Below are 14,692 nucleotides of genomic sequence, written 5' to 3' on the forward strand. Positions count from 1 at the left end.
ATGTTGGGTAGAGATAACTTTCCTTACACTTACAATATACCACATGCCCACATTGAGAAATATGATTTATTCTTAGGAGCTCTAGGTAGTATGCTTACCTGGCCAAGTCTGGGACTATTAAGATGACTTGGTTTGTCCCCGTCTTTCCTCAGAATGAGAAGTCGTGGCGGGAACCTGTAGAGTAGACTGTGTCCCATCACAGTCGGAATACGCCCGCTAGTGACTTTCCTGGAGAAACTACAGTGCGCAATAGAGATGGCATTGCATGTTCTCATGGGTAGTAAACAAAGGTAACAAGGACATATTCCTCTGGTAAAAGCTGCCACGGGAAACAGCCTTTACGAGGATTTTACCACGTTGTGACTTAACCACACATTTTCAAGCACGCATGTTTTTACAACGTGTATGTTTTTACAACAATGCCTTTACCATGCATTTAAGGTATATTGGGGGGTGTGGGTGGTCTCCCCCTACAAATACATTGTTTTTGAATGAAGATACAATGTGTGGTAATGGCATCCGTTGTAAAAACATACAAGTAAAAAATGCGTGGTTAAGGTTTGCAATCTATTTCCCTGCGTTGTTCCGTAGTACAACCAGCTAGCACTTGCTACCTCAGATCCCACTCATGATCTAACAGCCAACATCTGCTCAGGACTCTACACCAACTTGCTTGTTGCAGTACCTCATGGCAGTCATGTTGTTCGAGAGTAACTGCACCAGCCTCCACTTGGAGGATGGCAGGAAGGCTTTCAGGCCCAGAAGGATTGCCTGAGCTCCAAAAGGTTGATGCAGAGACATTTGAGTTCCACCTCTCCTAGGTGACTAGCCCACCCGCCATGACACATCTGTCACAAACATGAAGGCTATGTGGAGAATGAAGAGCTGCTTGCTGAAGGTCAGGTTGGGGTTTGCCTCCCACCATAGATAATTCTGAGCCCTCTCCTGCCAGATCTGGATAGAGTCAGAGGCGCAGCCCTGATGCTGTCCCCACTGATACCTGAGGTTCCACCTGAGGGCCCGCATATGCCATCTGGCTTTTGGGATGAGGAAGATCCATGAGCCTAGGCGTCAGAAATATTGGGATCATATCCCAACTGTCCCAGATTTGCTGCAGCAATGAAAAGTCCTTGAATGCCACCAAGTCCAGGACACAGAATCCTCTGTGTGAGGCACAAGTGGGAATTCAGTTTATTGATAGAAAACCTCACAGATGCCAGGTGGTTAGCCGTTGTCTATAGGTGGTCCATGACCGACTGCAGCTAGCTCGCCTTGAGTATCTAGTTGCCTAGGTACAGAAACAAGTGTATTCCCAATGACCACTGCCATCACTTTCATGAGCACCTGAGGGGCAGTGGTAAGGGCGAAGGACAGCACAGCAAATAGAAGTGTTCAAACCCCACCGTGAACAGCAAATAATTACTGTGGGACTGCCAGATGAGTATATGAAAATACATATCCTACAAGTCCAGGGACACCTTTAGGGGTCCTGAGTTCAAAACAGAAATAATCTAGGATATGGTAAGCATCTTGAATTTGTCCTATCATCTTGAATGTGTCCTATCACAGAAAGGCATTTAGTAGACAGAGGCATAGGCCTGAGGTCTCTGTCATTTTTCAGTTTCAGGGAAGTAGCATGAACAGTACATTTCTCCTCTCTCTGGAGCTGGCATCAATTAAATGGCACCTGTAGCAAGCAGGAGGCAAACTTCTTGCAATAAAATTGCAGAATGGTCAACTGACAGTTGTGCTGATGAAGGAGAAAACGCTCTAGGGAGAAAATTAAATGTGGGTGTAGCCCCTTTGATTCTTAAGGCCCATCTATGTGTATTACGTGATGGTTCCCCAGGTGTGGAGATAATGTCATATTATATTTCCTACTGGCTGGGCATCCGCAGAGTGAGGGCAAATAAAGTGGCTTGACAGCTTCTGCAATAGGGGAGGACAAGGTAGAGGACAGCTGTTCCTGCTGGTGGGAAAGGCCTTGGCCGTCACCACAACCTCTGCTTAGATAGGATTGGCCCTCCTTCCTGCTGTTACACAGGTTGGGGAAGACTGGTGTTGTCTGCAGGCTAATGCAAAAACAACAGTTGATGGACAGAATGCAGAACAATGTCATACATTCACCCCAGTACAGAGATCTGGGCCTAAATCCATCGTTTATTTGCTCACCATGCCATTTCAGTTTGAACCCAGCCATATGCAAATCAGTCTTGACCCTGTGCCTCATGGGAACAGTCCAGCCCGAACTGCCAAGCCAGGTCCTCCCTGGATTGGAAACAAGCATCCTAGGACTGGTTTCGGGGTTTCACCCCTCTTCTGCCAGGATAGCTTGATTCCAGTGGCATGGAGAGCATGGGACTCACGTTTGAGCATACCCGTCCCACTCGGGGTGACAAATGCAAAAACAACAGTTGATGGACAGAATGCAGAACAATGTCATACATTCACCCTAGTACAGAGATCTGGGCCTAAATCCATCGTTTTTTTGCTCACCATGCCATTCCAGTTTAAACCCAGCCATATGCAAATCAGTCTTGACCCTGTGCCTCATGGGAACAGTCCAGCCCAAACCGAAACCGGTCCTAGGATGCTTGTTTCCGGTCCAGGGAGGACCTGGCTTGGCAGTTCGGGATGGACTGTTCCCATGAGGCACAGGGTCAAGACTGATTTGCATATGGCCAGGTCTAAACTGGGGTGGCATGGTGAGCAAAAGAATGATGGATTTAACCTAGATCTCTTGACTGGGGGTGAATATTTTGATTTGTTCTGCCTTCCGTCCATCAATTGTGTGTCTTTTGCTTTCTCGCCCTAAGTGCGACAGGTATGTCCAGACGTGGGCCCTGGGCTCTCTGTGCCACTGGAATCAAGCTATCCTGGCTGAAGAGGGGTGAAACCCCAAAACCGGTCCTAGGATGCTTGATTCCGGTCCAGGGTGGACCTGGCTTGGCAGTTCGGGCTGGACTGTTCCCATGAGGCATAGGGTCAAGACTGATTTGCATTTGGCCAGGTCTAAACTGGGGTGGCATGGTGAGCAAAAGAATGATGGATTTAACCCAGATCTCTTGACTGGGGGTGAATGTTATAATTTGTTCTGCATTCTGTCCATCAATTGTGTGTCTTCTGTTGTCTGCAGGCTAGCCCCCTCAACTAACCCTTAAACTACAATTACTGTCAGTGGAATGGCCTGGCGGAAGACAAGAGTCCTCAAATCTAGTTAAATGCTGAATCAGCCATCTTCGCAAACTACAGACAAGAAAGGGCATGTCCATAAGGGATGCCTGGATAGCCCCTGAAAAGCCTGTTGATCGCACACATGTATGCCTTCTAAGCGCTACAGTGGCGCCAATACCTCGGCCCAAACAGAGCATGGTGTACAAACCAGCATGCAAGACATACTTTTCTGCATCCTGGCCATCATGTATCCCTTGAGCCTGCGAAGGCATCAAGACATTTCAACTTGAGGATTGGTCAGAAAGGCATTATGAGTGACTTTAATAGTCGATGCCTGTGCAAACAGGTTTTCAGTCATGCTGATCTATGTTGCCTGGCAACAGGTAAACTTATTAGAGGGTCCTAGCATGGCTTGGACTAAGTGGCCATAGGTGTGTCCATCAGAGCCTTGCTGAAAGGCAATAATGGCTCAGCATAAGTTGAACCTGGTGGCAAGATTTCAGTTAACAAGTTTACCTTGTTTTTAAAAAGTCAGCAAATGCAAATCAAGCACTTCTGCTACCCTTGCACAGCTACTGCGAAAGAGGAACTTTCTTGTGTTGGTGGCCCAGGTGGCGAGTTCATCTCAGTCTCTCCGGATGTATCTAGCCCACTGGCATTTTGGAAATACAGGTATAGCCTATTTTCAGTATAGTGATAGGCAGCAGATTTTCTGCCTCCGAGTCATGGGGAACGTCATGCATATCGAGAACTGAGCTGGAGTTAAATCCAAATACGGCCTCTACCTGTGATAGTCCTCGTGTCGATGCAGAGGCCAAGGTCTAGAGTGAGGCTGCAAACTGGCTGACTGTGTCTTTGTGATCTTATAGCGCAACAGGCCAAAGGGAGCTGATAATGGCTTGGGTCAGACTCTGGCATCAAACTTTGGTCCTGGAGTGACACCAGCATAGAAGAAACTGGTGTGGACCCTGGAGCAGGAGAGTAAGTATGAACTGGAATAGGAATAGGCTTGGGAATGGATCCCATGGGGTCAGCTGGCAACTAGGAATGGCCCATATGTGGAAGTCCAACCGGAAACCAACGTGGGTCTGTGGAGCAAAAAGACATCTTAGAGAAAGCTTGAAGCATCTGAAAGAGCTGCAACATGGCTTGCCTAAAGGCTACTATGTATTGAACAGGAGCCTTTTTTTTTCAGGGCACATGGGGACCAACTATGGGACTGCACTGGAGTTGGAAGACACTTGTGGGGTATTACTTTTCGACTGATGCTCTGTACCTTTGCGCCTGATTTCGAGGGACAGGATAGGGTCAAGTCCCATTTGGCCTTCTTGCACTTATCAAGAATCTTCAACTTCAACTCACCAGAAGACTTGGAGCAGGAATGCGACTTGAAGAGGGACCGACTCCTTGAATGAGATCACCAACAACTCTGCAACTTGGAAGAGGATATATTTTTCGACGCTGACCTTTTCTTTTTGTTCAGCTACATGGAGCTTTGCCTCCTGCTCCTGTATCACTTTCAGGTGCATGAGGACAAACTTATTACATGAGATATAGTACCAAAGCCACACATCATGCGGGTCCATGACCGACATCTACTTCCTGCAAACATGGCAGGGCTCCACTTCTGTTGTTTTCAGGGCAATAGTGTCACTGGCCTAGTGTATACATTTAGAACCTGTCGCAAAGCAGGCAAGTTGGGAAGGAGCTTTAGGGTTGCGCCAAAGGATGCATACAGAAAGGAACTGATGTCAGCATGCAGGGGTGGCCCTAATATGCGCCTCTGCTCTGTCACATTAGGAGCAGAACGGAGTCACCACAGAGCCGGTGGCGCCATCCGTCGACGTGCAGGAGCATTCCTAACAAGATTTGTCAGATTCAGCTGGGAGATATTCTTTAGGTGAGGACACTACAGTTAGACGTATCCATCAACATTTTCTTATTCCTCTTTCAAACCAAATCAGTTGGTATTTCTAAAATGTTCTCTAGCACCTATGACCACTGTTTGTCAATGGGGACTGGGCCACCACTTTAGCTAACAAACTTCTCCTTCTCTAGAGATTTTCAATGTTTGCATGCACACCCTCTCACTCTCAACTCTACCAAGTGCCTAAAAACAATCTGGTGTTTCATGACATGGAGCACATCTCAGTATCATTCTCAACAGAGACATAATCCACTATCACCCATCTCCAAGGCCCCTCAGTCTCTCAGAAGAGAGGCTATGTGGTATTCTTTTACATACTGCCCTTTTATGTAAAGAAAGGCACTGAAGTCTTGTAGTGGTCAGCACTACTGGATAGAGGGAGAGGATTAAGGGCACACATGTCATACACAGTGCAACGATTAGAGAACTACCAGGGTACTTAAGAAACTAACCCATAAAAGAAATCTATCATCAATTTCTTTATTTTTCCTTTCATTTCAAAATGCAGCAGGAGTCTTGGAACTGCAAAGGATTGCATATCCTGGAGTAACCCATTTATTCATCAGCAGGAGGGACAACCTTCTTGCAACCTGTTCGACTGCCAGCTGACCTATCTGGAACCCTAGATTATTATATCTCCCACAAATTACCCTCACTGTTGTAAAACATTGTGGCGGATTACCAACACATCAACCAAACTCAATTGACAGCCTCTGAACACATTACACTGTGAGCATCATGGGGCCAAGAGTTTTTGTGCAGTAAAATGTGCATCTTTCAAGGTAAAATCGAGACCATAAATGGATTTCAGATGTGGCTTTCACTCTTTTGAGAGAATCTCTCATGTGGCTTCTTTTTGTGATCCAGGCTATTAGAAGACAGATGGGCTATAGACAAAAGGTGACAGCTGAGCATTTTTGTCTTTATTTGTAACATGCAGAAAATCAGAAATGGAAGATCTTGGAAAAGATCATTCTATAATCTGTATACTCCAAGTGTTGACACAATTAAGATACTTATAACATAACTTCATAGTTCCTGTTACATGCCATTAAATAACAGGGATTCTTGATGCAACCTGTGTGCTCTCAGAAAATCTGAGATGGGTCTGCTGGGGCTGTAGTAAAGTGTGTTGCTATATTTTACTACCTTTCACTTATAACATGGCGTGCTAGAGACTTGGAAAGGCTTAGTCCTCAAGTGACAGATAGAAAGACCTGCTTAATGCTGTTGTCAATTATCTGCCCCAGGCATGTGGGGGCTGTGGAGAAGGACTCAATACTTAAGTTACACTATTTTTCTCTGTCTGCAACCTACAAGGTGGAACAGAATTGGCAGAGAAAGGTTGTGCATACGATACGATTACAGAAACTTGAAGTACAGCTGACACAAGACACACAGATGATGGACGGAATGCAGAACAAATCATTCACCCCCAGTCAATAGATCTGGGTTATATACATTGTTCTTTTGCTCACCATGCCACCCCAGTTTAAACCCAGCCATATGCAAATCAGTCTTGACCCTGTGCCTCATGGGAACAGTCCAGCCCAAACAGCCAAGTCAGCCCTCCCAGGACCGGAAAAAAGCACCCTGGGATCGGTTTCGGGGCATGTGGGATGGGTAAGCCCAGACTTGGGTCCCGTGTTCTCCATGCCACTCGAGTCAAGCTATCCTGGCTGATTGGGGGTGAAACTCCGAAACCGGTCCTCGGATCTCTGTACTGGGGTGAATGTATGACATTGTTCTACGTTCTGTCCATCAATTGTTCTTTTTGCATGAAGTATAGCTTAGGCGCTGGAGAAGAGAAGACAAAAAAAAACTATGGAGACAATATGAGTGTTCACGAGTGCTGAGTTCCAGATACTCTTCTTACATGAGAACCTTTTTATGCATTATGAAAATGCCTTCATAACTCTAGATTTTGTCCAATAAAATTTATTAGCGACACGTCCAGTTTTCATTTAAGACATTGATCACTGAGCTAAGACAAATGTCAGATACCTCAACTGTCATGTTACAGTTTACAAACAATCTGAGTTTTCAACATGTGAAACCACTGCCACAACCCAAGAGTGCAAATCTGAAAAATATGTGGGCACACTATTTCCACACTATTGGATATATTTATAATTTTAGTGTTTAGCATTTTGGAGCCAGCTTACATTTGTGATCACCAATTGACTATATTTAGCTATTTTACCAATACAGCTGTGTTGGAGGAAAATAAAAGGACAATGCCATGAATTCTAGTCGCACTATGGCGTCTCAGTGTCACCAGGTATGCCACTTAACACACATATATTCATTCAGTCTGGTGTTGATTACCTCAATAGCCAACTGATAGTACTCTGCTTCCAAAAGGCGATTCCTCAATCGTATTACTGCTGCTGGCTGCAAAATCTGATCCAGAGAGGGTATTTTGGGGTAGGTATTTGCGACAAGAATCTTCAACAAGTCCACTTTGCTATAGTAGCTGTTGGAAGAAAGAAAACTGATTAAGTTCACAATACTTATGCACAGTGATACTGCTGAAAATTGGCTTTAAATGAGTCCAATCTCCCTATTAAATTGATGAGGAATTGTAATAAAGTATTTGAAACGGACTGCAGGAGCATAACATCTGACCCCTTGGGATTATAGAATTTGAGACTGCACATGTTGGGCAGCCCTCGCAATTATGTACCTTGAAAAAATTACTATATACCTTATTCTTGTGAGGAGGAACTGTTAGGCTGTCATTATACAATCTACGGCTCCGTTATTGCATGGGTGGCTTTGGTAAGTGTACCTTTCTCTTAACAGTTCTCAGTGAACCTGTTGAGCTGCTCTTTTTGTTATGTGCCTGTGGTCCTCTTTATAAATGACCTGCTCTTACAGAAAGACTGCTGCAGATCAGGAGGATAATGTTACTTACTCAGTAAGCATCTGTTCTTGGCATGTAGAGCTGTAGATTCACATGCTTTGCTTACTCCTGCCATCTAGTGTTGGGTCCGGATGTTTGCAAGTTGTTTTTCTTCGATGAAGTCTTTCAATTCACGAGATAGGGGACTCCTCCTTTCGGTGAAAGTGCGCATGGGCATCAACACCATTGTTAGATTGTTTTCCCGCAGAGTTAGTAAAGGTAGAATAGAGATGTCCATGCGTATGTATGTAAAGTAAGAAAACTGCAACAGGTGCAGGTACCCGGGGAGGTGGGTGGAGGCATGTGAATCTACAGCTCTACATGTCAAGAACAGATGCTTACTGGGTATGTAACATATCCGTTCGAGGCATGTGAGCTGTAGATCACAAGCTTTGCATACACTATACAAAAGTAAACTCCCAAAGCGGTGGCTAACCTGTAGCTGTTGCAGTTGTTTGAAAAAGTATTTTAAGTACTGCCTGGCCTACATTAGCTTGCTGCCTCGCTAACACATCTAAACAATAGTGTTTGGTGAATGTGTGCGGGGTAGACCATGTTGCTGCCTTGCAGATGTCAGCTAGGGAAGTATTCCATAAGAAAGCCATAGTAGCCCCTATTTTGCGAGTGGAATGCGCTCTAGGGGGTATTGGCAATGTTATTTTTGCTTTTGTATAACATGTTTGGATACATTTAACAATCCATCTTGCAATACCTGATTTAGAAATGGGATTGCCTTTGTGTGGGGGAGAAAAATCAAGAAAGAGCTGCTTTGTCTTACGAAAACTTTTGTTCTTCCTACATAATATAGTAGAGCTCTCCTAAAATCAAGTGTGTGTGTAGAGCTCATTTTGCTACAGAATCAGGTTGAGGGAAGAACACAGGTAACTCAACTGATTGATTGATGTGAAAAGCAGAAACCACTTTTGGAAGAAAATTGTCATCCGGTGGGGAAGGCTCTGTAGTGTAACGTTCTGGGTCATTATCTGTGGGTGAGTCAGTGTTATAGTCTTTCCAGGGATCTGCTCATAAAGGATCATTCCCACTATTCCCATCATCATCATTATCAGGTTGCTGAGGAGAGTAAGTTGGTGTAATTAGAAAGTGATGTAACTGTGGGGGAAGGAGGTGATGGAGGAGGAGAGGGGTTAGTACCAACATGCTTCCTCTTCAAATTAATATGATAAGTATCCTCTGACTCTGGTTTACATTTTAGAGGCAATTTGGTAGAAAGAGGTCCTGTCTGAGGATTAATATAGAGTAATTTCTGTTTGGGGACCTATTTCGGTGGGAAGTCGAAACAGGGGTCCTGCTGCTGCAGAGGAGCATCTTTCTGTTTCGGACCCAACATTTTTGGTGCCGAAGGTTTAAGTTCAGAAGCCGGTTTCGGTTTTGGCGTCAAACGTTTCGGCTCCGAAGCGGTTTTTGGTTTTGAGCCCAAAGGTTTCGGCTTGGTGCCCGACTTTAGCCAACTCGATCCTGAGCCTGGAAGGCTTTGGTGTGTGTTTCGGTGCTGAGCCGGAAGGAGGGCGTTAGAAACATCTTCTTGGTGCTGACCATGGCCTAAAGAGGGCGTTAGGACCAGAGCCTTTTGCTTGGGCTGAATAGGTATTTGGGGCAAGGGGGGTTCGGTACTTACGATACGTTGGCCTTGCGGCACGTGTTCTTCCATGTCAGAGTTCGATTCCGAAATGGATACAGGCTCTTCCTGTTCTTCTTCGGCCCCTTGCGCGTCGTAATCTTCTTGCTCTGAACCTTCTCCGAACATGTCCGGCGTGGATTCAATGCTTTGGGTCTGCATTTCACGACGTCGAGCCAGACGATCGCTGAACGTTTTCTTGGAACAGAAAGATTTGCACGCATTTCAGCTCCGTTCATTGTGCTCCGGAGAGAAGCACAAGTTGCACACTTCGTGTGAGTCGGTGCGTGGGTACTTTGCGTGGCAGAGGACAGAATTTGAATGGAGTCCGTTCCATCACCTGCGAGGTGGACCGACGCGGTGAGGCCCGACGGCCTTCCACGAGTTTTCCGATACAAAATAGAAGTTTTGTCGACCGATACGATATGCGGAGAAGTGGGATACACGTACAAAAACAATACCACCAAGGGTAGAGTGGATTGCGCACCGAGGGGAACCCGAAGAACAGTTCCAAACCGGAGCGCAGCAATACACTTTCGAACCCAATGGCGGAAAAAAACAATCTAACAATGGAGTCGATGCCCATGCGCACTAACACCGAAAGGAGGAGTCACCTACCTCGTGACTGGAAAGACTTCTTAGAAGAAAAACAACTTTCAAACATCTGGACCCAACACTAGATGGCAAGAGTATGCAAAGCATGTGACCTACAGCTCACATGCCTCGAACATTCTATTTTCTGTTGTACAATCATATTCTCAATGGCCCTGATGGTCTGGGTGGTAGGACAGAGAAATATCGTGTTCATTACTCGGGAGAGTATGCCCGCAGGCCTCTAAATCACCATAACAAGCTGTAGCTTTTTGACCCTTGCATCTGCCCACACCACAATCTGGTGTGCACGCAGGGGAAGCACATTTAGGCCTAGTGCGGCCCATGTGGATCAGAAACACAGACCATGTGCACCCTCTTTGCAGAGTGAGGCTACAATTAACTTGCTGGGCTATAAAGGACTGACAGTAGTGGCAGTGAAATGTTTATAATAGCATGACAAGCCTTTTTACTTTCACCTGTTAGGGAGAATGGTAGACTGACCTCTCCTGCATTTTTTAAAAATTGATCTACAATCCCATACAACAACCTTTCACCCATTCATGTTGGACATTGATATTGCGTAAGGAAACTTTACTTCTGTGAGCAAAGGACGCATGTGGAGTGCATTTGACACACGGGCTATGGCCACATTAGGTTCCATTTTGTGCTCACTGTATTCAAAGTGATGCCGAAACTGATGGGCTGGAGTGAGAGCCCAGATTTTAGGTTCGATTAGCAAGGCTTACCCCAGAACATTGTAGAGATCGTTTAAAGTGAATCAGATTGAGCAGCGTTAAGGATAGGAAAGAGAAAGGGTCTCATTGAAGCTAGAGTTTTGACCCTGCTCTATCCTGACCCAAAGTCCTCTAGAAGGGCTATATGGGTAGCTGCTCTAGCCTTTGTGTCCTCCTTTTGGGTTGCACCTGGCTGGAGCATCCCAGCGCCACCATACCATTCTGCTCATATTTCATGACAAAGACTTTAACTTGACCAGTCTGAGTTCTGGGCTGCTCTGCCCAGAACCAAACTCAGTAGTGACAGTTTGAATACACAACTACTGTATGCAACTTCAGAATAGAGAGTTGACAGAAACTTCCAGGGAGCAGTGGCCTAGGGAACTTCAAACCAAGACTGCCTGAAAGGCTGCCTAGTCCCTGCTTCCAGCGGGAGAGCTGACCAACTACCCAGGAGGTGTATTGGAAGTGCCAATACATGATAAAGTTGCTGTGGAATAGGTGTAGGGCCATCAAAGCGCCAAGACAAAAAGAACTAACAGACATCCACTACTGCCTCCGGGAAGGCTGTGCATCTTTCAGCAAGGGTGAGGCCAAGGGATCCCGAATTCAACCCAGAGTGGAATCGAAATACGTACCCCTTGGGAATAGAGGCTATCGAGCCAATTGTAGCCAGATGAATTCCCCAACTAAAAAGCACCAATACATCACATGGAACTTAAAGAAGGTCAGACTGACATCTGCAGTCCATACAGAAAGATTCATCAGTGCCAGCCTATTGACGGACTTTCATCAAGGACTATGTACTCACCAAGACAAAGATGGGATAGCATCTATTTTGTTTGGTTGGTTGGTTTTTCTGTTGGGGCCCAATGAAGGTGCCAACTGCAAGAGCAGACAAACCGCGGGCACTGCACCTTCATCACAGCCTCATTGTCTAGTGCTCATGCTGCCTGATCTCACCGGCCTCCAAGGTCGACACACATTAAGACTAAAACTGACCCCTCCCATTTGGATTACTGTGGGTACTGTTTTCCAGTAGTACTACAGATGAATGCCTTCTGTTGATTAATAACAGTAATGATGTTGTGGGTAGGGTGGCAATCAATAACTTTCTTTTTAAAAACTAAAATAGTGGGTAGACAGTAATTTATTAATTCTAACCCGATATCTGTTGAGCTCCAAGTCTCTACCCTACACCGCCCCCCTTAGTAAGACCCGGTCTGCTCAATCTCACTACTCAGGACCTAAAGGGGTACAGTTTCGCTCAGTTTTGTGGTCAATAGTAAAGCTATGCCCAAGGCCTCCAGTTGTAAAAGGCAACCTGAGACTAGTAAACTCCGTGCCCACTGCGACACCTTAAAAAGTTCCCAGCATGGGCCATCTTTATACAGGATGAAAACTTTCCCAACTGTAATTTCCATTGTGGGTAGGTTTGTTATGTTCATGGCAGTAAAACTTTACCGCAGTGACAATTAATGTAGTCTTAGCTCCGTTTCGCCACCCTTTACAACTGCCATGGAAAGTGTGGCCTTCAGGGAGGATCGGATGAGTCTTATAGATTCTGTCAATACATTTTTTAAGGAGGGATCCAGCACAAGTGCCCTATTTTTGAACATCACCCAGCCAGCCACAAAAGCATCACTGCCTTTCAGGCCAATTTGCATGTCAACACAACATGCTAGGTGTGTGACAGAGTGTGTCTGTGCAGGGCTTAAGTGGCTGCTGTATCTGCTAGTGAAGCCTGCTGTTTTGGGTGGGTATCTGTACATCCTTTTGCCTGATCAAGGTGCCTCAATAGCCCCTGTCCTGCTCTACCTGAGCATCTCTCCTCATTGCATCGGCTCTTCAAGTAGTGCTATGGGCCTTGTTCTAGGGTCTAGAGAGCTGACGTTTCCTTCATCCTTATTCCTGGAAGACTGCTGTGACTGCAGGGGAGCACATGGACTTGTAGAAATGCAGCTCCCCACCACCACCTATGGCTATAAGTGTGCAAGCCTTGTAGAACACATGAGGAAAATCAACTTGCTTACAGATCCTTTTTCAAAAGACCCAAATTGTACATGGGGAAGTCAAAAAGCTGTGGAGGTCGGTGCCAGCCCTAGCTCAGGAAAATAAGCAGTTACCGAGCAAGGCAGTCACAGGAACCAATATGGTTACAAACAATACTAGGAAGAAAACAAGAGCTATAGCCCCACATGAGACACACTGATGTGCCAGGATACCTGGCCTAGGAAGAAGAAAACGTGAGCTATGGTCCCACATGGGACGCACTGAAATGCCAGGAAACCTGGCCTAGGAAAGCAACCGAATATAGCCATGAAATACGCCACTGAAGAGGAACATGCAACCACAAAGACAAATCAGGCGTGACAAGCAACAAGACAAGAAAACACAAGGATAACTACAGCACACTAGGGATGTTGTGTGCAGATTTAGATTCCGTATATAGGTTTCCCGATTTATGCCCTTATATAGGTACAATTCACATTGCCCTTATTTGGACATAGAAATCCGGCCCTTATTTAAACACTGTCCGTACAAACCAAATACAGGCATGCCCACCTACATCCGTCCATCCACGTCACAACGAATTCTTGGAAAACCAGACCCTTAGGTCTTTAGGAATTTCCCCCAGCTTGAATATTGATTTCTCCAAGAACTCATTAAGTATGCATGAACATCTATTCCTTAGGGGTTCATTCATGACGTTCCTCTTCCCGACTTTTACGTCAATACTGGCATTCCTAGACACCTTCAAGGTATAAATATATCAGCACTTGCCCTGGCAAATTGCGGTTCCCGGAGGATTCGATCCAGCCCAGACTACGCGGTTCGCCACGGTAAAATCAGAAGGAGATCGAGTTCCAGCCTGATGCACTGACCTGACGCTGCCATCCTCCTTGCAGAGAATCCAGCTCCAGTGCTCTCTGACTTCCCTTGCGGGGGGTTAGACTATCGAGACAAGAAAAGAGATTCCAACCTCTCTCATTCTAAGGTATGGAGCGGACTAGAACTTAGAGAAACGTTTGGCAACTCTTTGCTAAACTAAAATATAGCTAGCTATACTTTAGAAATGGCACCTACTTCAAACCTCGTACTGCACTTAGGTTAGGTACACTGGGGTAGAACAATTTAGAAGCATCAGATGAGTATCACATTTTAGCTTATGTTACGTATGTATGTATTTTGATTAATATATGTCATAGCTACAAACCATGCTATTGCAGTATTATTTTATCTTACTGCTAACCTCGTACATATTGTACTTCGCAGTCTGTCTTACGATTGTAGCAATTCATATCTCTTGCATGAGAAATAAGACTGTTCAATAAACCCTTTTATTGAAACACCCGTCTCTCTATTTCTGTGCAACTCTGTAGAAACGAAGCATGCAAGAGTGACTGAGTGAAACTGTTATCTATTGTTTCCACGATTCTGAGACTGTTCCGATTCTAAAAGGAAACAAAGTTGTCATGTTTATGCGGTTGTCAGAGACTAATCCCTTCTTGTATATTCGAGAAGTTACTAGTGACCTCTGAGTTAGCTGGCACACTCAAGTAATTAAGTTTAATATACTCGTTAGAGACATACTGGCCTTAGTCCTATGTCAAATCTATAGTGTATAATATTCCAATGCGCAGAGCCTATCAGGGATAGAGGAACAAAACTACATGTCGCCCAACGGTTTGGTAAGGCACTAATTTAACGCTAGATACTGA

The 14,692-nt window shown here is 45.3% G+C and overlaps 1 protein-coding gene across 2 annotated transcripts in view; it reads right to left on the reverse strand.

Moving 5' to 3' along the window:
• ZFYVE26 (zinc finger FYVE-type containing 26) overlaps positions 1–14,692 on the reverse strand; it is a 740,905-nt gene that overhangs the window by 207,223 nt on the left and 518,990 nt on the right. For both annotated transcript variants that reach the window (XM_085627201.1, XM_085627200.1), the window contains one exon: positions 7,430–7,577. In XM_085627201.1, the coding sequence (XP_085483327.1) occupies positions 7,430–7,577 (148 nt within the window). The remainder of the gene's footprint in view (positions 1–7,429; positions 7,578–14,692) is intronic.

This window comes from Triturus cristatus, chromosome 9 (assembly GCF_964204655.1).
Source record: "Triturus cristatus chromosome 9, aTriCri1.1, whole genome shotgun sequence".
Classification (NCBI taxonomy): Eukaryota; Metazoa; Chordata; class Amphibia; order Caudata; family Salamandridae; genus Triturus; species Triturus cristatus.